This window comes from Alternaria atra, assembly GCF_907166805.1.
Source record: "Alternaria atra isolate CS162 genome assembly, contig: 28, whole genome shotgun sequence".
Lineage (NCBI taxonomy): Eukaryota > Fungi > Ascomycota > Dothideomycetes > Pleosporales > Pleosporaceae > Alternaria > Alternaria atra.
In genome coordinates this window covers 3,685,885-3,712,755 of record NW_025091326.1, presented here as the reverse complement: position 1 = coordinate 3,712,755, position 26,871 = coordinate 3,685,885, and the positions used below count along the sequence as shown (strand labels likewise).

Here is a 26,871-nt window from a genome sequence, read left to right as displayed (position 1 = left end):
TGGGCGAGTTCCAAGGTCGCCTACATATGCATAATCGGGTACAATAACCGCGGTAAAGGGAATGCGAAAACTAAGGAATTGAGTGGAAGAAGATCTACAAAACTTGCGCTCGGGAAAAGCCTTGATGAGTGACATGGGAGAAACGAATATGCAGATTCTGTTAAGGCAGCATCGGTATGAACATACCGAGAACACTCGTGGTAGCAACAACAACAAACAATGCTCACGAACCCCTGTTCCCCCCTTATCGCACCAGCGCCTTCAACAGCCCGGGTGGCAACGTTTTTTCTTCTTCGGCTCCCTGATTTGGAGCAGGTAGGCTATTCATGCATCGTACACACCGCTCAACGCCAAAAAAAAGGACACTGGAGCTTACCCATCTTACCATCGCGTTTAGCATCACACCATTACTCATTGCACACACACGTGTACTAGCGCGCAGCCCACTCCCTTCTGCGGGCCCCTTCCTTCCCCACTTGAGAGAAAATAGCAGATGCAACGAGAACCGCCACTGCGGCAATTTGCAGTAAGGTTGGGATGGGTAAACGCACAGTCCCTCATGGGCAAATTTTGAGAAAGGCATGCCAGCGGATGACGCGGATCGTTCGTTGTCGCCATGCATGCATACTGGATCTAGATTGCAATTTGCGATGTTGCTTGACTGCAGGTGGTCTGCTGTGTAACTTGGAGCTGTGTGGACTAGGGGTCTGGAATTGGCAGGTGGGGAAACAGCAACAACACTGTATGGTCTGTATATTGGGCACATGCCATCTGTCTATTGGAACTGTACTTTGTTGCTTTCTCATACTCCCTTCCTCTTGCTGTCACCCACATACAACGGCGTTGCAGCCGTGCTCTGCATGTACCTAGGGAAGGTGTGTGTGGGTGTGCGGGACTGGCTGGATCTACTATAGCGTTCTTAGAAGCGTTGGGTTGCAAAGTGAGGCTTTTTAGAACTTGTCCGGGTATGCATGATATTCGTAGATTTGCTTTAGGAGTAATCCTTGTCGGATGCATGCTTGCCGCGTGCACCGCGAAGTCCGATCATCCGAAGTAGATAAACCTCGGGGGTTGCTTCGCTGGGCACTCGAGCATGTGGAAGGACACGTAGAGGTGGCGTAAATTTTACGTTCTCTCATGACGATTCTGAAGAAGTTACGGCAGAGGCATTTAGCGCCGGTCGAATCGTCGGACCTTCCAAACTTGCTGCCTCATCATCTTGACTGTTTTGCATGTGCCGTACCGGTTATCCTCTATGGTCAAAGCACACTATTGCCTAATGGCCACAGTGGGCTGATAATAATACTGCTCCACGTTGTCTTCGCTTTGCATCTATTCATGGTCAATCATTGGTCGCGGCCAGTCCGTCCGAAAAGCAGTCGGTACTCCTACCCATAGGGACTAGACGCCTGTAAGGGCCAGAACGTGAGCGAGTTCAATGATCTCTGCGCGATCCAGCCAGCGCAGAAAGGGCCAATGAAGACTACATCAAGGATTCAACATGTAGAAAATACGGAAAAAGGAAAAGACCGTAGGAGCAAGGGTGCCGTTATAAATACAACAAATTGACGTGCACAAAATAGAAGCGCAGTCCCTGCTGGATGATGTAAGACAACACGTTACATTACAAACGAAAGCAATTAGAGTACAGAAACAGACAACTTCCATGATAGTACAGTGACGACGAAAGCAATACGGGAAGGAGAGAACACTCAATTGCCCATAACAACACAGGCACTAGCTTCATTCCTCACACGTTTCCTGATCTCATCTTGCTTGTTAAAGATCGTCTCGTCGTCAAGTCTTCGTCCTCTTTGATAAGGAAAACAAAAGCGAACGAATGCAAAGGAGCTTGTTCTAGCTCCCCACCGCCCGGCAGTGGAGAGCCCCAATTAGAAGCTCGTTCCAGTCCAAAAGAAAAGGCGTGTCATCTTTACCTGTCCAGCACTCGAGTCATGACATGCTAAGCGCAACTGTAATAAAGACTATGCAGTTGATTCACCAAGTACTATGCAACATGCCCAACTCAAGCAAAAAGCACGTACCTAGAATGTTCGCATCTGAGGCATCATGCCGGGGGCTACACCGGGCAGCATTATCGGTAAACCCGTAGCGGAAGGGCCCAAGCGATGGAACATTTGGACCAGGCGTTCTCCGACACTGGGTTCGAGCTCTGTACCATCTCTTGCGATCTTGACTTCGCGATTGGCATTCCATGGGTTGCGAAGGCCCCGGGTGCGGGTAAAACGGTAGGCGGTTTGTAGAGACCCACTCAATCTTGAAGGGCTTACCCCAGCTCTGCGGCACGGCTGAAGCATCGCCTTCTACTTGTTGGGGCACCTCGTCTCTGTCGCCTTTATCGCCTTTATCGCCTTTATCCTCATCCTCCTCTTCGGCATCGGTATCGGGTAACTCTGCTTCCCAGAAGATCGTGCCGCGTGCCGAGTCGTCAATGATCCTTCCACGGGGCGCCCATTCTGTTGCTGGGGTAGCAATCGACTTTGGCACGTCCGTCGCATCTACGATCGTCTCGGGTTTGGGTACCGAGCCTGCGATACGAGAGCCATCCTCGAGGATTGGCGACGCCATACGGGCGTAGCCAAAGTATTCGCCCGACTTGTTCGCGGAGAAGATTAGATAAACATTCTCAGCAGACTATATCCTGTCAGTCAGCTCTCACGGGCATGAAAAGCATTGCGCACTTACCTGAAATGCTTTGTTGAGTACGTCTTCATTATGAGACTGTGTAGCCCAAATACCATTCCGAACACTGAGCTCCAGGTCCTGCAGCGTAAGGCTTTTCACGATGAAGTATTTAGTGACAGTATCGGCAGATGACCTATGATCCTCCGTACTCTTGTGCGATGGTGAACCGGCTGCGGCTTCTGCAAGACCATCAGTGACACTGTCTTGCATTGGTGTCGCGGGCCGAGAAGCGTTCTTTTGCTGGCCTATCATGGCTGATGGTGCCGTGGGGACGCCTAATGCTGGAGCAGAGCTGCGTCGAAGGCGACAGACTAAGCGCACACCGTTGAAGCGTGAGTCGTGGAACCTGTGCATTGCAGCTGTGCACGATGCTTCTGTACGGTAGTTCACGAACGCACAGTTGCTCTTGGATATCAAGAACAGACTTTCGATATCCTTGGTAGCGTCGCGAGAGAAGTGGTCCTTCAAGGCGACTATGGTGGTTCCAGGAGGGAGATTCCCAACCCAAAGTGCATGTCCAGATTGTTTAGGTTTGCGAGGCGGTCCGCGAGGTATGGAGCTCACTGGTCCAGAGCGAGGCATAGCTAGAAACATATCAGCAACTGAAAATACGCTGTTGTAGTGCTACACGTGTGCAAAGGCGGCTCGTTGTTCGTACTTACCAGAAGATTGCGTGAACTGTGCGCTGTAGGGAGACATTGAGTCGCCCAAAAAGTTCCCCGTAGTCATACGGACACCCGAGAAGGCGTCACTAACGTGCGAATAATCCGCAGCTTGACCTTGCATGCCCGTATTCGTTGAGCTGGCTTTTCTCTCATACATTGCTTGGCTCTGAGTACTGAACCCAGGGTTGAACTGCCCCTGTGGTCCGTATGGCACCGGATAGTACATGTACTGCGACGCCTGCTGGTAATTCTGGTACGAAGGATGCATCGGTGCCGCCCCTGCTAGACGCGACTGAGTTGTCGCGAACGAGGGATAGGCGCTGTATTGTGAGCCTTGTTGAGGCATGAAGGGTTGTTGGGGAAGTCCTGTAGCAAATCCAGGTCCGTAGGCAGCAAGAGTGGACATGTTGCCAGAAGGCATCTGTAGGTTCTGTCCAAGCTGGTATGCCACAGCTGATGTGGATGCGCCAGACAAGGAGCGGGGTACCGTTTGCGAATTCATTGAAGCATTGTCGTTGGCATTATAACTGAGCAATGTGCCTGTCATGGCACCCATATTCAGTGGTGAAGTGCCGTGTTCCTGAGGCTGGTAGGATCCGTTCACGTGCGTGTGTGAACGAAATTCGGGTCGCGGTTGGCCCTGGGGTAGGCCACTGAGCTGGGAGTAGAACGGGTCGTTGCTGTCCGGAGATTTGAGGGAAGTTGAAACAGAACCGGAAGTATTTCCGTCACGCGCAAGACCGGTTGTCGCGTTGTCCATGGCCTGAGGCCGTGAACCAGGTGGTAGGTCGCCCATGTGTTGCTCGTAAACGACAGGAAGTGGTACCCACTGCTGTACCCAAACGAAAGCCATGTTAGTCCATGTTACAAGTGATACAACAGGGTCTAGAAAAACGAATGTGTGAAGGCCCGATTCAAACCAAACTTCCGAACATAGGAGAATACAACATACCTAATTCTATATCAACGTTTCCTGGAAGAGGTGTGGCAACCCGGAAGAGACGTTTACCGAGAGTGCGGTCGCTTCCTAAGAGAGATGACGAACAAAGTTTGCCAATGAATAAGGGAGGCTGTGAGGTGACCGAATGTAAAAAAGATGCCGGCAGTAGGAGAAACCGTTTGAGGGAAGATGAACGACTTCGGTTGATGTACTACGTGGAGAAGGAGCTCGCTTAAGGCAGAACGAAGATGATGGTCAGAATTACACGACCACTCAGACGGCAGAAGTGATGGCTCAAAGCCTTATGAGGTTGGAGACGGCGCAACGGCAGGGACCGCAATGGGCAAGCGTACGTGCGGCAGATATTGGGTGCTAGGGTCCCGAGGATGAGCTCATTGATTGGCCTGGTAGTAACGGGAAGGCCGCACGAGGGTTCTCGCGAGTTTTCTGCCTTAATCGCCGCTGGTTTGACTGCAGCTTGATTGGTTGTAGGAAGGCTGGCCCGTGGCTGACAGGATTAATGTGGAGTGACGGGGTCTGAACCGATGCTCTGGAGGCGAAATGATCACCAAAAGCCCAGCGAGAAGAAGATAATTGGGTGCCTGAGTCAAGGAGCTGTAGAAAACAAGTGTTGCGAACGTGGTATATCATCGGACGTGGCGAGTGATACCGTTTCTAGAATGCCATGGGCCGACAGCGCTGATCATAGACTATCTTACGAAAGCTTAGCGGGCCCTTCCTAGCAATCTCCGGCGGGCGGAAATTTAGGGTTTGTTCTGTATACCGAAAAGCAGTTGGCGCGGGAATGCTCGCGTCAATCTGTCGAATCGAAACCTGCCTAGAAAGTAGAAGAAAGCATTTTATTACAAAAGCGCTTCAACACCATGATACCAGGGTGTCTGCTAGCACCGGCTTGTACTCTAACAATTCCGCCTAGGTCAAGATCATGAAGGAATTTGACGCCGTCCCTAAGAACGGGCCCGACATGCATGCAAGGCAGGCCGACCAATTGAGGGAGCTACAACGACGGTGGACCAGACGCGACATGCACGAACTGAGCCGCCCAGAAGACTCCGGCCGTCTAGGAAAAAGGGAGGAGCCAGGGACGCCGCGTGGACAGCATTAGGGCGTCACGATAATGACAAGGCATGGAGCAAGCGTTAGGAGCGGACAAGGGACCCGGTAAAAGCATCTTGGGGCATTGCTGAGTGGCTTCGTAGTAGGCTGTCTCGGCGGTGGTACTCCCCTGATGACCCTGCGGCGGGAGTGCGTCAAAACGAGGGTGGAAGAAGGATAGAGCAGGCAGGTATGGCTCTGGGCCTATACAGGTTTAGCGCCATAGCGCCACGGCGAGACTGCAGTGGGCCGTCAGATGTCAGCGCTCGCTTCCATGAATGCGAACACATCAGTGCAAACCTACGCTTGACGAGTTTGCAATGGACTCGGCACGCTCTCGGCAGACGGCTGGACAGAATAGCCCGAAACCGTTTCCTCAGACATGAGAACTGGTTCTGGCTGCCAACGAAAAAGGGTATTCGCCACACTCGGCGTGACCGCACAATGACAGAGATCTGCGCGCCACAGCACAGCCACCCCACTTGATCCCGCGTGGTCATGATCGACACCCGGGCGAGCAACGAACGAAACGTCTGTCCCGTCTGCCAGGGTGCAAGAATGACGATAGTGTTATAAGAATAGATCTGCAGATCATGAGCTTATTCAGGGTCGATTCAATTGACGTCGGACGATTTGAGGATTGGTGGTAATCGCACCGCTGGGCAGCAACAAGTGCCGCCACGAGACAGAACTTCGGCCTACTGCGAGATTGCGATGCTAAGATTTCCATGTTCCGTTAACTCGACTCACGCAATTCCGGTCACTAGTAGTATGGGAAATGTCAAGCTTTGACACCCACATTACCGTGGTGGCGGTGCTAGCATCCATTACAGGGTTCGACACAAACCCTTCGCCGAATCAGCGTCCGGCCGCGAACGCGAGCGTTGGCACTACTGTAGAGCCTCTTCGTAGTCAGAGGCCGGGCTGGAACCCTGCGGGGGTGCTCCAAGTGCGCGGTGCATAGCAATCGTTTCGTGAATTCAACTCCGGTATAGCCGATACGCCCGGATAGCGTTCCCCTGGCTATCCGTACACATTTGCGTCTCGTACGATGCAGATACAGCAGTGAAGCGACTGTGGCTGTAAAGGATGATCTTTCGATAAAGTGTCCCCGTCTTGAGAAATCTCGCACCCATGAGCCGACTGGAGCACGTAACTCACCCCTGGCGATCCGTCACCACCCCACATCTCCGGCTTTGCACGTGGTCGGTAAACTTGGACCCTTGCGAAGCAAAATCTGAACACTACGTCGTATTATATGGTTGTTTTGGCATAAGTAGCTAACAGAGGCGGTAAACACAAATTACGGCTAGCCTACGGAGAAGTACTCGTTACTAGTCGGCTATACATATTATCGCGATCTGTGTATTCGCGAGTGCTGCACGACGTAACCCGGTTACATACTATGTCGTGGCATTTTGCCACCCAAAGTCCATATTCGTGACAAGTATTGGGGCGTCGGTACATGACGCCGCATACATGTTCAGCCACAGGGGATATGCGCATGTCCGTTTCAGAATGCCCGTTTCAGAATGCCGGGGACTTGAAAGTACACATCGGCTGCTCCGGGATGCTCACAGCGTGTAGACGCGCTGCCCGCACAGTCGACATAAACCTTACGAATCCTATACGCGACTTACAACATAAGCCTAGTAGTGTATAGACCCACGGACCCGTTCGGAAATCCTGCTAGTAGAAATGACCCAGTGACATACCATACGCTCGCTTCGGCTTTTTCCCGTTCCTGCGCTTCCTCTGTGGTTCGCACTACTCAAGTGAAGCAGTAGCGCGGGACTCAGCAAATTTGTCAACTGCCGTCAATGGCTAATTCGTGTCCAATGTAGCTTCAACGAGCTACAAATTCGCTCAAGAACTCCTCGATATATTGAAAGTAGCGCGGCTCTGCGACGGTGTCGTTGTGGCTTCCGTTCGGCAGTTCCTTCCAGACTTTTGGCGCTTTGCAGACTTGGAACAATTTGGTCATATGGGAGGGTCTGTGAAGCAATCAGCAAAAGAGAACCCACTGGCGAACCGCTTAATGCTCAGGGCATGCGCTTACGGAATGATTTCGTCCTTGAGACCGCTGAGGAACAAGATAGGTATCTTGCTGATCTTAGGGAGTGTCTCTTCAGTAGGCCAGATCTGATGGCAGAGCGGAGTCAAGAAACGGGCAGGAGGGAATGCACTACTTCAGGTTAGTGATGACCTGCAAGTTTGACGGGATTACCCACGTTGGTATGAGTTTTTAATCGAGGTGAACGTGTTCTCCAAGATGATACCGGAAATGTCGCCCTCTCTCTGATTACGAGCAGCTAATCCAACGGCAACTGCACCACCAATACTCTGACCGTATACTACGATCTTGGTGTCTCGAAGTTCGTGCCTCTGACGGATATAATCCAAGCCAGTCTGCGCATCGATCATGAGCCCCTTTTCATTGGGATTGCCGGAAGACAAGCCATAGCCTCGGTATTGCAACATCAGCACATTACATCGTAGTTCGCTTTCGAGGATCTTTGCGATGGGAAGCCTGTAGCCGATATTGCCAGCGTTGCCATGAAACATGAGAACCGTTACGTTACGCGCATGTTGCTTGTTGGCTCGAATGAAGAATGCGCTTAGGGATTCGCCGTCTGGTGTGGGGATGAACAATTCCTCATAATCGGTAATGGCGAATTGTGAGGGCCTGGGTACGTTCGTTCGAGCATCGGGAGGGAAACTTCGTGGGTATATGATCTCACTGCCACTGTTTAGCCAAATGCAATAGGGGTACAAGAGACAGCGTACTTTTGCTTGAAGTAAAGGAGACCACTGAGCAGAGCGGCGACACCAGAGGATGCTAGGATGGGTACGCGCAGGTAGGACATGAACGTGTCCATTGCCGAAGCCATGCTCCCTGGTCGGACTTCGGGACCTGTGGGGCGCAGGATAGATCGGGGCTCAGGTGCCGAGCGACTTCGAGGAAATAGCAGCCTAGGTGAGGGGGATGGAGAAGAAACAGAAGACTCGACCATTCGGAGAGCCAGGCAGTAAAATGTAGTATGAGGTTACAGTGCGCAACCGCATGTGAGTGAGGCCTGGAGGTGTCGCATGTTACAGCTGGCTGCTCAGACCAATAGTGCAATGCCAAGGAAAATCAGCCGCGTACAGTCGAGCTGCCTGCACCACCGCCTATAGCAACAACTCACCCCACAGCTCCTGTTGCCCGCCCCATACGCTTCTCGAACACCCGAACTCGTCCAACAACCTCTCGTTATAGTCTACCAGCTCACATTGCAATGATGATGTCCACAGGCATGTTGGGAGAAGGTACATTTGCCGCTATAAACAAGTCCACTATGGGAAGCTCACATTGCGCAGATGGCATCCATGTCGACATGAACCACCTCAAGAAGGGCGAGGTCAAGTAAGCTGTCCGTACATGGAGAGCGCTGTGGGAATGCTAACAACCAACCTAGCCTTGGAACATCCATCATGGCCATCAACTTCAAAGACGGCGTCATATTAGCTGCCGACAGTAGGACAACGACCGGAGCATACATCGCGAACCGAGTCACCGACAAGCTCACACAAGTCCACGACACTATCTGGTGTTGCAGATCCGGATCAGCAGCAGACACACAGGCTGTAGCAGACATCGTTCAATACCACCTGGGCATGTACGGTACTACAAATGATGAGCCACCGACTACACAGACAGCGGCAGCCATCTTCCAAGAACTCTGCTACTCCAACAAGGACCAACTCTCGTGAGTAGTACATGGCCATGCGAATACCAGTCACTGACACATCTGCAGGGCTGGACTCATTATTGCCGGATGGGACCACCGACACGGCGGCCAAGTATACTCGATTCCCCTCGGAGGCTCCCTGCACAAGCAATCATACGCAATTGGTGGCTCGGGTTCAACGTACATCTACGGATACTGCGACGCAAACTGGAAGGAGAACATGAGCGAGGAGGAAGGCATCAAGTTCGTCAAGGGCGCACTCTCGGAAGCGATCAAATGGGACGGCAGCTCGGGTGGTGTGATTCGCATGGTAGTGCTCACAGGCAAGGGCGCGCAGAGGCATCTATACCTGCCAGACCAGAACTACGAGGGGCCAGGCAAACAGTAGAACTGGTCGTCATGACGGTGGTGGATACATAGGAACACCATGTATGATATAGCACGACATGATGATAATACCTGAATGAGCTACATGAGACAAAAGGAAACCATGGCTACCATGGTCGACCTGAACTGGGGCAATGAGCGTGGCGCAGCCACTGGCCAATCAACAGTCAGCATTAGCCCATTCGTCGTCGGCCTTTTTTTGCTCTTTGCTCAGCTCCATGCATTCTCTCACGTTGGGGGACGATGCAAATTCAGAAGATTAATCATCTCTCTAGTTTTGCAAAATGCGGTCGTGGGCGTGCAGTGCCGAAAAGAGAGAGTGTAGCTGCACAGTGTCGTCACATGCGTTTTGAACGGTGCAGGTGAAGTGCGGCCAGGGTCTCGTTGAATCTCGCCAGTCGTTGGTCTGTGACGTTCTGTTTCCCCACGCCTTCGTCGAACAACACCTCATCACTTCACCACGCTGGGACCCCATCCGGCGCGCATTCTCACTTTTACCTTGACACGACGCGTGCCGTCCAATTTACTTTGGGTACGGCAGAGTAGAGCAGGCTCGCACGCGATATCTGCGCCCCTTTAAGCTGCGTCCAACTTCGGGCTCTTTACGATAAGGCTCAACAACAACACCACCGACACCTCTCACCGACACACTCGGCCTCGCAACCACACTCCCTCCTGCACCCAAAACAACCGCTGTGTCGCGCCTTCCTCCAAGCCAAGACGTCTTGAACTCCGCGTCTCTGCGCAGTCTGGTTTCGCGGAATGACTTCGCTTCTGGTGAGCGACTTCGGTGGGAACCACTTTCACACCAACATGTTTGGCGGCGGCAGCACGCACCAGTCACAAGAGTCTCCTGCCGGACGTCACACTCCAGTACGACCGTCGCCTTCTTCGAGCACCCATGCGCCGCGCGTGGTAGCTTCGTCTGCTGATGTTCCCATGGCCGATTCGGCAGCCCCGCAGTCGAGCTCAACATCAGGACAGCGATCGCAGCAGCAAAACAGCTCAGAGCCCAACACCACCACACCCGCTGCCGAACAAGCAGTACCGACACCACCCAGTCCACACTTTCGACCCCACTCACAACAGCCGACGCCTTCGGGCACAGACCCCGCCTCAACAAACACTCGAACCGTTCCCTCGTCAGGCTCAGCACAGTCCTTGCGATCGCCGGAAGCATCTCCAACCCGTATCAAAGTCAAGAGTCTGTCACACATCCAAAGTTTTGCAATCGATGAGTCCAGTCCCTTCTCTCAGTCGCGCTCGCTCGCACGGCGGCAGCGACGAGACCCTGCAGAGGTTGGGCCTCAGTATGAGATCAGCGAGATGCCCGTTTCCGACATAATTGAAATGGTAGCTGGATTGTTGACCAAGATTACGACGACCAACGATCGCCAGCACGACCATCTACACCGCCAAATTCCACCATCTGAGGGCACATCAGGGTTGAGCCAACAGACCACCAGCGTTTTGGCCTTCCACGGAAAGAACGTCCCCAGCATCTCAATTCTCAGCTATCTCAGCAGAATCCACAAATACTGTCCTACCACTTACGAGGTCTTTCTGAGTCTACTCGTCTACTTCGACAGAATGACAGAGAGGGTAAATGCTGGCCCCATGTCTGGTCTTCGCAAGGCTAATCAACAGTCTGTGGAACATTCAAAGTCTACAATGTCAGCGAATCCGACCCCATCAGACAGCACACGACCTGCATCGGCTTCCGCTCAGGCGGCGACACCTCCTCCGTCAGGCTCCCTAGGCAAGCCATCGCAAACGCCGCGTGAAGGTCTTCAGCCGCCTTCACCACCTCAGCAAGATCTCGACATGGATGGATTAAACCTTTCACACTTCTTTGTTGTCGATAGTTTCAACATACACCGTCTCGTCATAGCCGGTGTTACATGTGCCAGCAAGTTCTTCTCCGACGTCTTCTATACAAACTCGAGATACGCAAAGGTTCGTCTTGATCGACACACAACGTCTAAACGTTTGCTAACAACACAAAGGTCGGCGGTCTACCGTTAGTCGAACTGAATCACTTGGAGTTGCAATTCCTGCTGTTGAACGACTTTCGCCTCGCTGTACCCCTGGAAGAGATGGAGGCGTATGGAACGATGTTGGTCGAGTTCTACGCACGTGAAGTTGCTGAACAGCACGAACGAGAAAACGGCGTGAAACAGTAACACTGCAGCCAGCTTGTACAAAGTACTTGTCACGGTTTGCTCAAATCAGAGAAGACAACATAACAGGAGAGGGCAGAGAAGGCATTGCGGGTCCGTACCGAACAACTAGGAGGTCCCTCCATGTCGAGTGAGAGAAGCCAGAGGATACCACTTTTGCGCGAACCATACCTAGTGTATGAACTACATATGCTACGGCATAATTTTTGAGATCCAGAGTCTTTGCATTCTGGAATAGTTTGAAAGGGAAACCGTCACCCCAAAACCCGGGCGATGACTTTGGTTAGCTTGGGTCAGCATGCGAGCGAGTGTTCTTCCTTAGGTGTGCGTAGATTTGGGATACCAATTGTTTGTCTTTATTTCAAGAGAGATTGATGACATTACGACAAAGTCTCGTTCATCTGAGCTTCGTTTACTCTGCCTTTGTATTCTTGTTTTGATACCTTTTCTGAACCATTAGGGTGGCGTTTATAGAGGTGCAATCCGAGCAAATTCGTTCTAATACTACCTATTGGTAACTTTATGAGCTTTACTCGCGTGGCTTTGCTTCTGAGCAAGGAACTGGTAACGCAAGGAGCACGATAATCACGACAAGCAAGTCTGCGAACCATGAATAAGTAGCAAAGAATATGTGAGGGGCACAGCACCCGAAATCTCGGGAGAATCATTCAGCCCCTCCATTCTAGATCTTCCATCCCTTCCATCCCGGACCAGGATCCAGTATAGCACAATCCACGCGCGCAACCCCTGGATGCAGATTACCTGCAGAAGCTAATCAAATCGTAGTCATGGCACGGAGCCCCATGTCCCTGTCTTGCATCCAGCGCGCAGCCCGCGCTTACATAACCCAGGGGTAAAAGTCGGAAAAAGGTGCATCCAGCCGCAACAGTCTCACCCCAACACCGTTTGGAAACTGAAGGCACCCGGGCGAAATGCACATACCACTCGGTGAACAGTCATCCCAGGTTTGATCTGACGCACTGGACGCGGATAAAGTAACATGACACGCGAGGTGGCGCGGGAAGTGGACGGGGCCCTTGATATCGGTAATGACATGGCCACCGGGTGGGGATTTCTGTCGTCTAGTTTATCTAGTTTGGGTTCCTTTTGAAGGGGGAAGGGGGGGGAGGTGTTGGATGTGTGTTTCTCACAACGCTTCCTAACGCACTTTTTCGGTTGCGGTACTTTGCAGTTCGGGTTTGCTCGGGTTCAGGTTACTGTCGTTGTTGTTGTTCTTGCTTGCTTACTTGCGGCGTGTCGTTTGTGCGGTTTTTGCAATGCATCGTTCCGCTTCCACATCGTCATCGTCGTCTTCGTATTCGTCCTCGCTATCGATAACGTCGTTCGTTCAATATGCGTTCCTCGCTGCGCTAGCATATATACTCGCCGGTGCGCCTTTGTCCTCGTTGCTTATTTCACGCGCGGATGGCGATTTGGCGTCGTCCAGCAACAGCCTTGGTGCGAACAAAGGTGTCGATATAAAAGCCAATTTGGAGAACCTAGTGATCCCGGAGAAGAACCTGAGTTGTGTGGCACATGCGTATAAAGGTGTGTATGTGCTGAGCAGGGAGCCATTAGTGGTATACATTGAGGGGTTTGTTAGTGAGGAGGAAGGAAAGGAGGTTGTCGCATTGAGGTATGTTACTTTGATGCCGTTTCTTTTCTTCTTTTTAGGTATTGGTACATGGAAGGATCTCCGTTTCTTGTGGGAATCGCCTTGAGTCAGTGGAGTTGTATACCATATTTGGACGAAGCAGACAAATTAGTGTCTTTTCTATTACACTTGCAAGGTTCTGTGCTCTGAAACTAACATCACGCCACAGTAACCCGCACTTCACACCCTCAACTGTATGGACCTCTGGTATCGAATCCTTCAAGCCATCGATTCGCAACTCTGAAAAAGCTCCCCTACCTCGCAGTCAAACGGTCAAATGCATCGAGGAGCGTGCCCGTGTCTTCCAAGGCTGGCGACCCTACACTTTCATTGAGAAACTCTGGAGCCAGAGATATGGCGTCGGAGGCCATTACACATATCACTACGACTGGAGCACTGCGACCAAGAGAAGCGGACGTGTGAGTTCTTTCATGGTGTATTTGGAAGCGAATTGCACGGGGGGTGGAACACATTTTCCGCGCCTAGAAAGGCCAAAAGATGAAAGCTGGTGTCGATTTATTGAGTGTGGTGATGACGGTGATGTGTCTTCCTCTTCTTCGAGAGATGCAGATATGTCCGCCAGTCCTGCTGAGGATGGACGACCCAAGGAGGATCTAAGCAAAGGTGTGATTTTCAAGCCGATTGCTGGGAATGCGGTGTATTGGGAGAATATGCGGGGCGACGGGAGTGGTTATGCAGAGAGTTGGCATGCGGGGTTACCTGTTACTAAGGGAGTGAAGATTGGACTCAATATATGGAGCTGGTTGGCGGAGGGGTACGTGCCGGTGGAGGGAGACGCTTGAGGGAGTTTGGATGTGCAGCTGAAAATCGGATAAGAAGTGCATCATCATCATCATCAAGAAGAAGGCAAGGAAGACAAAGACCCTGTACAGGGAAGTTGCATAGCTCAGGAGACATACGGGCACATCAGTACAGGAAGACAGCGGGAGGAATGCATAAGTAGCCATCCGAGTACACACCGACGTGCCACACACATTTGGCATATTACACATATGTAGCCAAGGCACATAGTTTGTGGCAGCCCTGAAGACTACAAAGCAACAGAGACAGGAAGAGTTATAGCCCGCGGAACATAGCTTCCATGCATGTACTCAAAGCATTTTAGTGGTAAAGCCTGATGATCATTGCAAGAAGAAAAGATCAAGCCCAATATGGAAATAACAACCAACACATATTCTCATTATCATAAGAGCACTACATACGGCGCTACCTACAACTTCAAATCCCTTGATCCCTCTACGTCAACAGTAACAACGTGGTCAATATGCCCCGCACTCTGCCCAAACGAAAACTCATACTGCCCTCGATCAACAGTCCACTTCCCCTTCGCCTCATCGAAGTAGGCAAAGTCCTTGTTCGCACATTCAAGCTGCACTATCGCTTGCGAGCGGGGTTCCAAGTAAATCTTCTTGAAAGCCGCCAATGTTTTGACAGGATGCTCAGCCGATTGGTCTTTCCTACCGATATACAATTGGACGACGGTAGAACCAGCAACATCACCTATGTTTGTGACCTCAACACTAGGCGCAAACTGTTCGGGCGATGACTGAGGTACACGTGCGTCGGTGAGGACGAATGTCGTGTACGATAGACCAAAGCCAAAGGGGAAGTGGATCTTGTCTGCGGCGATACGGTCATAGTGCCTGTATCCTACGAAAATGCCCTCGTCGTACCTAACGGTGAGCTGACCCTTATCATCCCGCGTGCCAGGGAAGTTGCCATGCGCAGGCGCGTCCTCGATGCGTTTGGGCCAGGATATTGGAAGATGTCCGGAAGGGTTCACGGCGCCGGAGATGATGTCTGCGATAGCGTTACCGGCTTCTTGGCCGGGGAACCATGCTTGTATCAAGGCAGAAACTTTGCTCAGCCAGGGAAGAGCGACGGCTACACCCGTTGAGTTTACGACGACGGTCTTTGAGTTGACAGATGCGACTGTTTCGACGAGCTTGTCTTGTGAACCTTCGCGTGGTAGATTGAAGCTGACTTGATCTTGGCCTTCGGTTTCCCAGACTGGTGTGTGGCCGGTGAAGACGATAGCGATGTCACATTCTTTTGCGAGGTCTTTGGCTTCTGCGGCCATGTCTAGATCGTGCTCTTCCTCGTACATGAATCCCAGTCTGAAACCTGGGAGACCCGAGAGAATACCTTCGTCTGAATCGCCGGCGGGTGGCTTTGAGTGAACCTGGATCTTGTAAGATTCGCCCTTGGTAAACGATACACGAAACTCTTTCTCGGGGTTGCCGCCAAAGAGAAAGCCCATAGGGTCCGGAGAGTTGTGCTTCTGCTCATAGACGAGCTTGTCGTTGACATGTACGACTGTGGGGCCGATGCCTGAGCAACCCAAGTAGTGCGAGCCAGACTCCGTAGGCGTAAACATACTAGTAAATCTGACCTCACTATCCTTGGCACTCTGTTCGAGCAACGGAGTAAACGCAGCTTCTTTATTGCCGTGCTTAGTCTTGGTGGGCTTGCTGGTGTTGCCCTTGTTGAACAGTTCCATCGTCCAGCCATGTTTTCCCTCAAGATCTTTGCAGCCTTTGGATAGGGGCGGGATGAGTCGATATGTAGCGGCGCCCTTGGCAAACTTGAATTCCACATCGTTGCCATAAGCAGCTTTGAGGCCTTCTTCAGGAGTGATGCGGTAGTGAGCGTTCAAAGAAGCACTTCCACCACCATGAATAAGAGCCTCTTTCGCCAGACCAAACAGGCCAATTGTCTTGCCCTTGACCTCTTCTCTCTTGAGTGGCAGGACGCCATCGTTCTTCAGGAGAGTGATGCCCTGGCCTGCAACATCCCGGATAAGCTTACTATGCTTTGGATCGACGATGGACTGCTCGGGGGAATCTCCGGGTTCTCGAATGCACCAACCTTCTCGATGAGTTTCAGGACGTTTCTCGCTCGCTCGGTGATGGTGGCTTCAGTGACTTGCCCCTTCTTGACAGCCTCAAGGACAGCATCAGGGCTCCGCCACCTCGTTGGACCAGGCATCTCTAGATCCAATCCAGCATTTAGTGAATCAGCTGTAGAGTTGACACCACCCCAGTCGCTCATAACAAGCCCGTCCCATCCCCATTCGCCACGCAAAACTTGCTTGAGGAGAAACTCGTTGGAATCTGCGTGGGTTCCGTTAACCTTGTTGTACGCTGTCATGACAGCGAGTGGATTTGCCTCCTTGATAGTAATCTCGAAAGGCTTCATGTAAATTTCTCTCAAGGCACGCTCAGAAACAATCTCGTTGACCTTTAAACGATCCGTCTCCTGCTCATTGGCTGCAAAGTGCTTGATAGTCGCCGCAATACCTTTCTCTTGCAGTCCGCTGACAACGTTTGCAGCCATCTTGCCCGCAAGATAGGGGTCTTCGGAGAAAGATTCAAAGTTGCGGCCACCAAGAGGATGCCTATGGTTGCACATGGTGGGCGCCAGACTGGAGCTTCGTTAGCAATTGTCATGTGTGCATTAGTACCAGCAGACTTACAGCACTCTCGCACTCTTGGTCTTGGTCTCCTCTGCCAAAGCATGACCTATCCGCTTTGCGTTTGTAGGGTCCCACGTCGCAGCTGAGCATACAGCTGCAGGAAAACATGCAGCTCGTGTACCTCCTGTAAACACTTCGCCTCGGGCTCCGTTTGGTCCATCGCTCGTCTGTTCATTGTCAGTAGTTACAAAACATGGTAGACGGTACAGCTGCTGGTCCTACTTTAATGGCGGGGACGCCCTTGTCCGGTATAGGTACTGTCTCCCAAAAGTCCTTTCCAGCAAGAAGGGATATCTTCTCCTCTAGTGTCAAGGACTGGAGGATAGTTTCAACCTTTGCACCCATGTTTTCGTTCACGCGGGGCAGAAGAATGATCGCTCAAAAAATGCGAAGAAGCTGTGAGATTGATTGTTCACGCCCTATCGTTTATTCTGCCGTAGTGACAGATATATTCAACAAAAAGAATAGGTAATCGAAAGGGTATCAACGCTCTATACCGCACCTGAAAGTGCACGACCCGTCACTATATGTATCTCAAGGTCTTCCGCTCTTCCCATTCCCATTCGGCAACACTGACCGTGTTTCCGGCAAGCACACCATTGTCGTCCCTATCGGACATCGCAAGTCGCTGAAGTGGAGAAGCAGAAGTGCGCATCATTGGAGCATCTGGAGATCTACCGCAGTGGCACCCGTAAGCGTGCCGAAGTTTTGCCATGCGGACTGCCTGATTGAGTTCTGATTCGTACCCTGAGTTGCGAGGCGTTTCGGAGATTCGCCGAGGGTTAGCCCCTCGGTATGCAAGTCGCTTACCGACTCGACAACAGACAATGTGAGTACGCGCAACACGAGCGGGTTACATGTTGATTTGGGAAAACCACGAGAGCCGGAGATGGATCGGAGAGTTGTGGCAGGTTGCTCTTGTTGTTGTTGTTGTTGTTGTTGCTGCTGCTGGGTTTAGTCATCTTCGGATGCGGCAACCTTCCGAGGCTCAAACGGCATCGAATGGGACCCACGTGTCTTGGCTGGCGCGGCTGTGGCAGGTGAATCTTTGAAAAACTATACGTCATGTTGTGTACGCGATAGAATTGCAATCTCTACGGCTTCGAAACTTCTGTTTTCATTATCCGATATCCTTAGATTTCTGTATTTCAGGAGTTGTTCCATTCTTGTACATATTTCCATTTCTGGCGCACAGCATGGCTGCATCATCGAAAAAGTCGGGTGAAGTCAAACCCACCATGAGCCGGCGACATCCGCTGCAGCGTTTCGATTCACCGTCTAAAGGATTTTCAGGCGCGTTGCATGTAAGTACTAGAGGAAACGATGTGAATGAAGGAGTAGCCAAGACCAAACATTGACACCAGTTTGCATTCTAGGTCGCTGGTCTAATCAGCTTCTACAGTTCCTTCAAGTTGTATGTGCCGCCTCTTCCGGTTTTGTATAGGACCCCAGCTAACATACATTCAGCCTAGTGGACAACCCCAACATCTTTGTATGTACTGATTGCTCGCATTTCCTACATCGTACTTGAAGTTATAATCTTGCATTTCCTATACATTTATTGCATACAACACAGGAGGCATCTCCATGATGCTGACACTAGTCCCAATCAGACCAACAGTCTAACACACACCAGAATTCATCCTTCGGCTGGCACCTCCAATTCCTGACCATAATCGGCCTCTCCCTCTCCACAATAACATTCGTCTTCGGTCTCACCGCAGACCTAACCTCAACCGCCCTCTCAAGATCTCCAATCCTACCTTCAGATCCACCAGCGGCGGCTCTTTCCGAGCACCTTTTCCGGCTGAAGAACTATCTAGCCCTGATAGCAGCGCCGATTGAAGTCACCATCAGCGTACTATACTGGACGTTGAAAGCCATTGATGGGAAACTCTTGGTACCCCCTGATCTACCATTGCCGCCAGCCATCTATGACATAGGCTTCCACCTCGTCCCCGCCGTTGTCCTAGCACTTGACTACATCCTCCTCTCTCCGCCATGGCCCACAACGCCTATGAATGAATCTGCACCTATCATTACCCTTTCTATCTCTACTGTAATTGCCTTCGGGTATTGGATTTGGATTGTAAGATACGATCTTCTCCTTCCCCAAGAACTACTTGGCTAACCTATGTTTAGGAGATATGCTTCTCCCAGAATGGCTTCTACCCTTATCCCATCTTTGCGATGCTCACGACAAACCAGCGTATAGGGTTGTTCGTTGTAAGCGGGGTGATCATGTGGGTGGTGGGCGGACTATTGAGGGTATTGTATGCGAGAATAAATGGATATGAAAGCGTAGAGCACTTGGAGAAGGTGAGAAGGAACAAAATTATGGGCGGTAGTGGGAAGTGGGAGTAAACAAGGGAAGGGTATCAGGAGTGGTTCATGACAAGACGAGTAGATGATGAGAGGATGTAGAGATACTAGGGAAAGCGTTGACGGGACTTACGAGTATGAGTTGGGTAGACAGTGGAGTACCCTGCGTGTACACAAGGGCGGAAGTAGTATAGACCTGGATCAAATGTAGGAGCCGTTCAGTTCATACAGCTGTGAAAGACAACACACTCGCTTCTATCACAGCTCCTATATTAATTATGCAGACGAGAAACCAGCGATACTGCACATGCCCGCCAGCTTCCCACCAGCAAACCCATGTTTGCGAAGACAGTGCACAGTAGAGTGAGGTATAGAAATGGAAAAGAACATGCCCGAGAATCTGTCCAGCGATCCCCATAGCCCGTCTCTCTGAGAAAATCATATTAGATTATGCCGTATGTCGTTAGTCGTCGAGGTGTAAACCATGTCGCATCATGTAGGAATCGAACACCAAAACGTAACGCAGGAAAGTAAGTCGCATGCATAAGTCGGTAGATAGAATGAGTGCGAACAGTTGGGTACCTGTTACGGCATGCTGACGCCGAGTCGTAAGTGTCGCATCAGGAAGTCCAAGGGTAGCTCGGCATAAAGCTTAAGTGCTCAGCTCGTTGATGGCGAGGGCGGCGCCGTAATTGTGCGTTGGTCATCATCGTCTTGATCCTGCTGCTGGTAGGCGCTTGTGGTGTTGTAGAGATGGCTGGTGTATTGAAAGGCCTGTTGATCAGGACCAATGCCATAGGAGTAGGCGGGGTACTGATAGCCATTGCTCTGGTGGCCATGAAAGTTACTGTAACCTGTCTGATGGAACGATGGTACAATATTCTCCTTGTTCTCGTACTGGAAAGGATCGTTGAAGGGTTTGTAGGAAGTGAATGCAGGTGCTGGGGAGGGAGATGCTTGGTGTGTAAATCCAGACGTAAGATAGTTCATGCTGCTGGGCTGTGAAAATGGGACATCATCGTCATCTTGGAAGACATCGAATCGTTTCCGCTTCGGAGCACGGTTTTTGTGACTGTTTTCATAGCCAGAGCGGCTGCAGTCTTCATCGTATTGATTGCGGCTGAGGAAGGGAAATACGGGCTGCTTGGACTGCCTAGTGGAGCGGCGAGTAGCGTTGGCATCTAGGTTGGCAAGTGCAGGCCGCCTGTGCACCGGCTGAGGACTCTCAGCCTTGATCTCGATCTCGTCCTCTTCGTCAGACTCCGAGCAAGAAATCCTGCGCTGGCGTTTGAAAGTGCCCAATGGGGTGAAGATGAGTTCAGTAGCCTCGACTTCTTGAGAGTTGAGCTCAAGCTGTTCCACAACGGAGCTGTCCTTCTTCTGATTCCTCTTACGCCGCATCTCTAGGGTAGCAGAGTCGAAGATGTCCATGCCAGGCCAGTATACTCCTTTGAGTTTGGTTGATTCACTGACAGCCATTGGATCTGCCACCTCGGCAGGCTCGTCCTCGATGGCACATGAAGCTGCAGCAGTGTATCGGTATGGCCGCCGCCTCTCGCTCGGGTCTGAGTATTCACTAGACGTATCGTAGTCTGGGTTGGTGTAGCTACGGGAGCTGGCGCGCGACTCTGTAGGCCAGTATTGCATATAGGGTGCAAAGGTATTGCGATTGCGAAGCACCGGCCCATTGGGCTGCGGCGTCGGAGAAGGTGACTGCTCCAGCTTGATCCTGGTATGCTGCTGGTCAGATAGGCGCGGATCAAGGAGGTTGCTTGCGGCGGCGCGGCGTACGGAGCGTGGCACCGGGGCCCCAATCTTGAGTGGAGGCGTGGGCCGAGCTGCATCGCGTGGAGTTAGTAACAGTCTGAAGTACCACGGGATGAAGGTGAGGGGCATACCAGTGGGCCTCGCACGGGTGCGGCGTTTGTCCTTTTGATTCATCCGCTCCGACATGAGCTCCTCGACAGCCCATTCGGCATACCACTGGTCATACGTCTCAATGAGCCGGCGAGATGCTTCCTCGTTGGTGGACCGGACCTTGACCTTGTAGTAGTTGGATAAGTGACCTTTGCTGGCAATGTGCGTGAGTAGATGCGAGACATCGCTGAAGGTTGGCTTCTTGGGGCAAATATTGCAGTGAAGCGGAATGTTGGCCATGCCGAAAGCCTAGAGAGACTGCAGTATATTCAAGTGAAGGCTGCAGTGTGAATGCGGGGTTTGTAAGGAGCGTAAGTGAAACAAGCACAAGAGCAGCACAGTGGTGAAAGCAAAGAGCGTTGCGAAAGGAGCGGGTTGGTGAGGTGAAGTGGCGGTGGAAGAGATGCTCATAAGAGACCTGGTACAGAGATGGCTGCCAGTCACTGCGGTAGCTCCTAGCCCATTTCTGGAGCAGATGAAAGGAAAGCAGGAGAGAGACGCCAGCACTTGGAATGGAGGAAAGAGGAAGGTGCACTATCGCGGTGAATGAATTGCAGCAAGAAGATATCTGTTGGTGGTGTTCTAGCAGGCAGAGCACGTGGGGAAGCTCGGCACTGACGAAAGAGGCAGCCACCCTCACTTTCGTCCCGCTTTGTGTCTCGACGCCTATGGGAGAGACGCGAGGTATTAGATAGCGGGAGCGCGACGAGACACGACTGAGGATTGTTACATGGATGTGCAAAAAGATGCTTGAGAGGAACACAGGTGAATGGTCACCCAACTCACCAGCCACGTGCGATAGAACTGGTATTTGTTTATGGTTTTGTCACTTACTTACCCAGGCATCTACGAGTGACAGATCGGGGCATGCAGCTGTTTGTAATCAGTATACAGTACGGCAGTCGATAGCAGTGGTTACATACTACACGGGGTCTACCTCTTCGAGACCCGGATACTTCAGCAGACTGAGACCAGCAATTCCAAAAACGGTGTGGAAGACGTCGACCATATCACCAGGTCGATCTGCGAGGCCACCCAGCTCCGGATCCTAGTATGGTCAGATTGCTGTGATGTTGAAGAGAAGATGCTACGCACCTGGCACTGCAGGATGAAGCTCGTCAACTTCTGCCCGTCTATCCAGTGCAGCTTGTCCAACATGGCCATGCTGCTCATGACCCACCAGCTGTAGCAGACGTCCTCCTTCTTCTCTGGGCGGCCGTTGAGGCCTCCGTTCTTGAGTTGTCGTTCGCTTAGCCAGGCGCCCAACTTTTCTTGGTTGACAAGGTCAAGTCTCCCCGCGATGGTCAATGCGCCGACACACGTAAACACCTGACCCGAGTGCGACTCGGCACCTGGGCTGGTACCGTATCCACCATCAAAGTTGGCGCACGAGTTGACGTATTGAGCGGCCTTTTCGACGTCGACTAGTTTGAGCAGTCCCATGAGAGACAGAGCATTGAGCGCGCCGTAGAGAAAGCGCGTGTCCTGCTCTCCCCACTCATCACCTGCAAATGTGCCAGTCTCGCGATCTTGCAAATCGGCGATGACTACTACTATAAGTACACTACCATGGTAGATGGATGTACATATGACTTACACTTTCCGATCTTCAGCCGACCACCGGGGATACGCTCTTCAAGGTCACCGAAAGCGTCAAGCGTCGCGAGTATCTGCACGCCACTAACGGTATACAGCAGATGGGCATCATGGCCCGGGGCAGCACCGAAACCGCCATCATCATGCAGACACGAGAAGACAAAATCGAGGATGTTGCTGCGCGGGAGAGCGTCTGGCTGTCCCAAGAGATGCAAGGCCGTCAGTCCCCAGTAGAGGCCGTTGAGACGCAGATGTTCGGTGAGCCAGTATTCGAGCTCATCTTTGCGCTGGAGCGGGTCAGCGCGGGATTGGATAGCTGGCTGCTTGCGCGGCCAGGCAGAGCAGAGACAGGCTACGCACGGTGTCGAGGCTCTGGATGTAGCGGACGTGCTTGTCGACGAAGAGATGCATCTCGTCGGGCATGCTGGCCATGCCCGCAGCACGCCCGGGCCCAGAAACAAGAGACATGTCAGACGGTTGTCAGATGTGGGTGGTGTTGGTGGGAGCTGGAGGCACGGGAGGGTCTAGTTGTTGTTGCAGCATGGCGTCGACAGGGGTGGAGCCTGACGCACATTGAGGGAGAGGGTCTGAATTTGAAACGAGACTTGGCACATGATCCACCGCTGTACGAAGCAGGCGCATGAAGCATTTGGAGCCGCCAGCCGCGACAGCCTTGCAGGTAGTAGTATTGCACAGTGGGCGTAGTCGTCCATAGTTCATCGTCCAGCTTCAACAGTCTGCCCTCACCGCCAGGCCTGCACAACGCCCGCTGTGGACACCCGTTTGCGCACGATAGCTGGCTGATAGCGCCTATGGGACGAATTTGGGGGGTAGGGGTTTTAGTAGCGTCGCCCCTCGTACCTGGGGCCGTGCGCGGTGCTGAAGTCGTTGCCGCCATCCTCTCGCAGGCCTTGGTGCCCTTTGCTCGCAGCATTGCAGAGCCTGTGCCTCTTGGGCCAGCCATCGTCCCCCCCGCCCACCACCACCATCACCAAGGAGACACGTGAATTGTGTCCTTTTGCTGACCAAGGCGCCGCTCACTGCACTCGCTCCTGCAACGGCCGGCCAAGCCCAGCTCCACTCGCTCCATTCATTCCAGGGCCGTCTCCAGTTCCCTCTGTCGCGCCCAGAAATAGTCGTCCGTGTCTTGTTTGTGAAGTGGGTAAGTAATGCCCGTCGACAGCACTGCGACACCTCTAGACTTGTTTCCACTCGTGCCCGCTCCAATGTTGTACCACCGTCAACAATCGCCATAGCGCCGCCCGGCCCCTTTCACGTTCCGCAGCGCTTGCTGACTATATCCCAGACGTTGCATGACCGCCTCATTGCCCGCGGCCCAGATACTCGACGTCCAAAAAGTGAGCACGTCTGGTGGACTGTGGTCACATATCCGCCTTCGACACCGGTAGCACGCGCCCGGCATTGTCCATCTTTCCGGGTTCCTGCACGCGAGCCACGTCCTGCCGTTGGTGATATAGACTCAACACCCGCAGCCGACACATCGAGGCACGCCTGCAGAGGGCGCTGACCAGGCTCTGACGGTTCGTCCTACCCCGCGCGCCGTCTGATACCTCCTTCACTTGTCATTCACTACTCTATGCCATGAATGAGCTTGCTGCTGACAGCCATGAAATGTAGACTCGTTGAATGCGCAACCACCCATGTGCTTCACTCACTAAACCTGCCCTCGTTACCCATACACCTATACCTACACGCGCCGCGTCGTCTGTTCCAACATCTGCTCGATTGCCTGCCCATTTGCGCGCTTGTTCCAAAACACTCATCGAGGTAGTGCGCTTCTCGACCTGCAAGCTTGGCAGCAGCCGTTGCTTTTTAAGGGAGTTGTGCTAAGGAGTCAGTAGCCCTGGGACTTTCCACGGAAAACAATACCAAAAATGCCAAAACCCTCAACACTGTCGTTGGCTATGCGGGGCAAGCCCAAGGATAATGCCAACACACCCATGAGCCCGAAAAGCCCGAGGTCGCCAGGCATGCCTGAGGATCTCGATTATGCGACACCAAATGCCGCGTTTCACAACATACCACAGTCACCGGCCTCCCCGAAACCTCGCAAAGACTCCAAGAGCATCTTCTCCAATTTCAGTGCCAACAAGTCGTCATCACGTCTCAACAGCCAGGGCAACTCGATACGGCAGCTTCCCGAAAACCAGCCTTCGCCCAGCTTGTACTCTAATGGGCGCGGCGGTGCGTCCACACCAGACCTCGGCCGTCCTGTGCGCACCCCGAATTCCGACGGTATGTTTACGGCAACTCAGACAAATCCCCTCTCGCTAATTACCACAGACAATCGCTCCGAAGTCGTACGCTTAGACCAACGAACAGGGTCAGGCAATTCCAACGACTCTTCCGACCCGTACGCCGACTCCTCGAAGCGCAACACCATCAAGCCGAAGAAGGGTATCCTATCGAGATCGAAATCCATTAAAGAAGGCGAGAGTTCTGGGTCCCGCGCAAAACTGAACAAGGCACCCCCGGGGCAACTGTCACCCGACATTGCGAGTTCGTGGACGACCAACGGCGATGGTATGCCATCAAAAACGGCGCCAATGGATAAAGGTCAATCATGGCGAGGGATAGGCAAGCCACGAACACACTCAGCCGATCGTCAGGATGGCTCCAAGCACATACAACGGGATGCCGATCACGGGCAAAGGAGAGACAAGTCAGAACAAATCTCACTAGCATCAAACTCATACAACGAAACCAAGGGGCATGGCTTCATCTCGAAACTAGGTTCTGGGGCTCGCAACATGGGAGAGAAGATGGACTCGGCACGAAAGGGCGTATTTGGCAAACTGGGGCGAAGCTCAAGCAACCACGAAAGTCAGACGCCCATATCGAACGAACCATATGTGTGCAAGATCATTCACAAGCCGTTGATCGAGCAGACGAGGCTGACACGAATATCGACCCGTCTGGAACAGTCCCGCGATAAAACTGAATTCTGGATGCCAGCTCTACCTTGGCGGTGCATAGAGTAGGTTGTGTCCCGAATAGTTCCGGATTCCCAGGCTAACAACAAGTGTAGCTACCTGAACATGAGGGGTTGTGAAGAGGAAGGCTTGTATCGTGTTCCAGGGTCAGCCCAACAGGTCCGGTATTACGAACGCAAATTCGATGAGGGTAAGACTATCTTGATCGCTACCCGTGACAGCTGCTCACCAAGCCCCAGATCGAGATATCGACCTGATCAGCGACCCCAACCTGAACGACCCAAACGTCATCGGCTCACTGTTCAAGAACTGGCTCCGACAGCTGCCAGATGAGATCTTCCCAAAAGCTATTCAGACCGCTATCCAGCAAGAATGTCAGGGCGCTAAGACGACACCGCAAATGCTTAAGGATGAGCTATCCAAGCTTCCGCCGTTCAACTACTACCTGTTATTTGCCATCACCTGTCACATCAGCCTGTTACACTCATGCTCGGAGTTCAACAAGATGAACTACAACAACTTGTGCATCTGCTTTCAGCCTGCAATCAAGATCGACGCCTTCTGCTTCCAGTTCCTCATCTTGGACTGGCGAAACTGCTGGCAGGGCTGTTGGACGGAGAAGGACTTTTTAACGGATGAAATCAACTTCCTAAACGCTGTAGAAGTTGAGTCCCAGCAGCAACAGCAGCAGCAGCATCATCAACAACTGCAACAACAACAAACCCCCTCTAGGAACGGACCACCTCAAAGCGCCGGTAAAAGCAAAGGCAACAACTCGCCCCAAGTTCAGCCTTCGAAGAAGCCTGTTACGACGCGGAGTCAGTCCACGGACCACGTTAAATCATCCTCAAGAGGACTCTCGTCGGAGAGGAGTGGACGCGCTACACCCCCGAACCCTTCGCTGGTGTTGTCGGAACCCTCGAGTAACCCCGTGTTACGCATGCGCGGCGGCGGCGGTTATGGTGAGCGCGAGACTTCACCCGAGCGAGTCATTTCATCTTCAGACAGTCGAGATGGGGGTCACCATGCGCGGAGCACACCGCGTGCACCTCCCTCGGTTAGCACTGAAGCGTCCTCAATCGACCTAGACGAGAATGCAACGCCGACTCAAGCACAACATAGTCGGGGACCATCTGAATCGACGCAATTCCGACTAGACCTACGGGATCCACCGGGCTCCCCATTCAACATCAAATTCTGATGAGAT

General features: G+C 52.3%; 9 protein-coding genes across 9 annotated transcripts; 4 read left to right on the top strand and 5 right to left on the bottom strand.

Annotated features, from left to right (window-relative positions):
* Window positions 1-1,998: 1,998 nt before the first annotated feature.
* ALTATR162_LOCUS8234 (uncharacterized protein) lies at window positions 1,999-4,224 on the bottom strand (the record flags this gene model as incomplete). Its single annotated transcript, XM_043315864.1, has 3 exons — window positions 1,999-2,655; window positions 2,707-3,290; window positions 3,369-4,224. The coding sequence occupies 3 exons, from the start codon at window positions 4,222-4,224 to the stop codon at window positions 1,999-2,001; spliced, it is 2,097 nt and encodes a 698-aa protein (XP_043171799.1).
* Window positions 4,225-7,273: 3,049 nt separating this feature from the next.
* ALTATR162_LOCUS8233 (uncharacterized protein) lies at window positions 7,274-8,318 on the bottom strand (the record flags this gene model as incomplete). Its single annotated transcript, XM_043315863.1, has 4 exons — window positions 7,274-7,421; window positions 7,487-7,612; window positions 7,655-8,167; window positions 8,215-8,318. The coding sequence occupies 4 exons, from the start codon at window positions 8,316-8,318 to the stop codon at window positions 7,274-7,276; spliced, it is 891 nt and encodes a 296-aa protein (XP_043171798.1).
* Window positions 8,319-8,765: 447 nt separating this feature from the next.
* ALTATR162_LOCUS8232 (uncharacterized protein) lies at window positions 8,766-9,546 on the top strand (the record flags this gene model as incomplete). The annotated part of the gene is made up of 3 exons (XM_043315862.1): window positions 8,766-8,833; window positions 8,886-9,176; window positions 9,225-9,546. 3 exons carry the CDS (start codon window positions 8,766-8,768, stop codon window positions 9,544-9,546), a joined length of 681 nt encoding a protein of 226 aa, XP_043171797.1.
* An 812-nt stretch (window positions 9,547-10,358) lies between these two features.
* ALTATR162_LOCUS8231 (uncharacterized protein) lies at window positions 10,359-11,728 on the top strand (the record flags this gene model as incomplete). Its single annotated transcript, XM_043315861.1, has 3 exons — window positions 10,359-11,147; window positions 11,193-11,501; window positions 11,552-11,728. 3 exons carry the CDS (start codon window positions 10,359-10,361, stop codon window positions 11,726-11,728), a joined length of 1,275 nt encoding a protein of 424 aa, XP_043171796.1.
* Window positions 11,729-14,610: 2,882 nt separating this feature from the next.
* On the bottom strand, window positions 14,611-17,220 carry ALTATR162_LOCUS8230 (uncharacterized protein; the record flags this gene model as incomplete). Its single annotated transcript, XM_043315860.1, has 4 exons — window positions 14,611-16,230; window positions 16,269-16,824; window positions 16,876-17,042; window positions 17,098-17,220. 4 exons carry the CDS (start codon window positions 17,218-17,220, stop codon window positions 14,611-14,613), a joined length of 2,466 nt encoding a protein of 821 aa, XP_043171795.1.
* Window positions 17,221-18,071: 851 nt separating this feature from the next.
* On the top strand, window positions 18,072-19,006 carry ALTATR162_LOCUS8229 (uncharacterized protein; the record flags this gene model as incomplete). Its single annotated transcript, XM_043315859.1, has 4 exons — window positions 18,072-18,179; window positions 18,252-18,289; window positions 18,343-18,367; window positions 18,512-19,006. The coding sequence occupies 4 exons, from the start codon at window positions 18,072-18,074 to the stop codon at window positions 19,004-19,006; spliced, it is 666 nt and encodes a 221-aa protein (XP_043171794.1).
* An 851-nt stretch (window positions 19,007-19,857) lies between these two features.
* Window positions 19,858-21,354, bottom strand: ALTATR162_LOCUS8228 (uncharacterized protein; the record flags this gene model as incomplete). Its single annotated transcript, XM_043315858.1, has 1 exon — window positions 19,858-21,354. One exon carries the CDS (start codon window positions 21,352-21,354, stop codon window positions 19,858-19,860), a length of 1,497 nt encoding a protein of 498 aa, XP_043171793.1.
* A 590-nt stretch (window positions 21,355-21,944) lies between these two features.
* On the bottom strand, window positions 21,945-23,133 carry ALTATR162_LOCUS8227 (uncharacterized protein; the record flags this gene model as incomplete). Its single annotated transcript, XM_043315857.1, has 5 exons — window positions 21,945-21,987; window positions 22,038-22,162; window positions 22,210-22,661; window positions 22,712-22,997; window positions 23,071-23,133. The coding sequence occupies 5 exons, from the start codon at window positions 23,131-23,133 to the stop codon at window positions 21,945-21,947; spliced, it is 969 nt and encodes a 322-aa protein (XP_043171792.1).
* Window positions 23,134-24,605: 1,472 nt separating this feature from the next.
* ALTATR162_LOCUS8226 (uncharacterized protein) lies at window positions 24,606-26,865 on the top strand (the record flags this gene model as incomplete). The annotated part of the gene is made up of 4 exons (XM_043315856.1): window positions 24,606-24,966; window positions 25,015-25,708; window positions 25,760-25,854; window positions 25,904-26,865. The coding sequence occupies 4 exons, from the start codon at window positions 24,606-24,608 to the stop codon at window positions 26,863-26,865; spliced, it is 2,112 nt and encodes a 703-aa protein (XP_043171791.1).
* Between the last annotated feature and the right edge of the window lie 6 nt (window positions 26,866-26,871).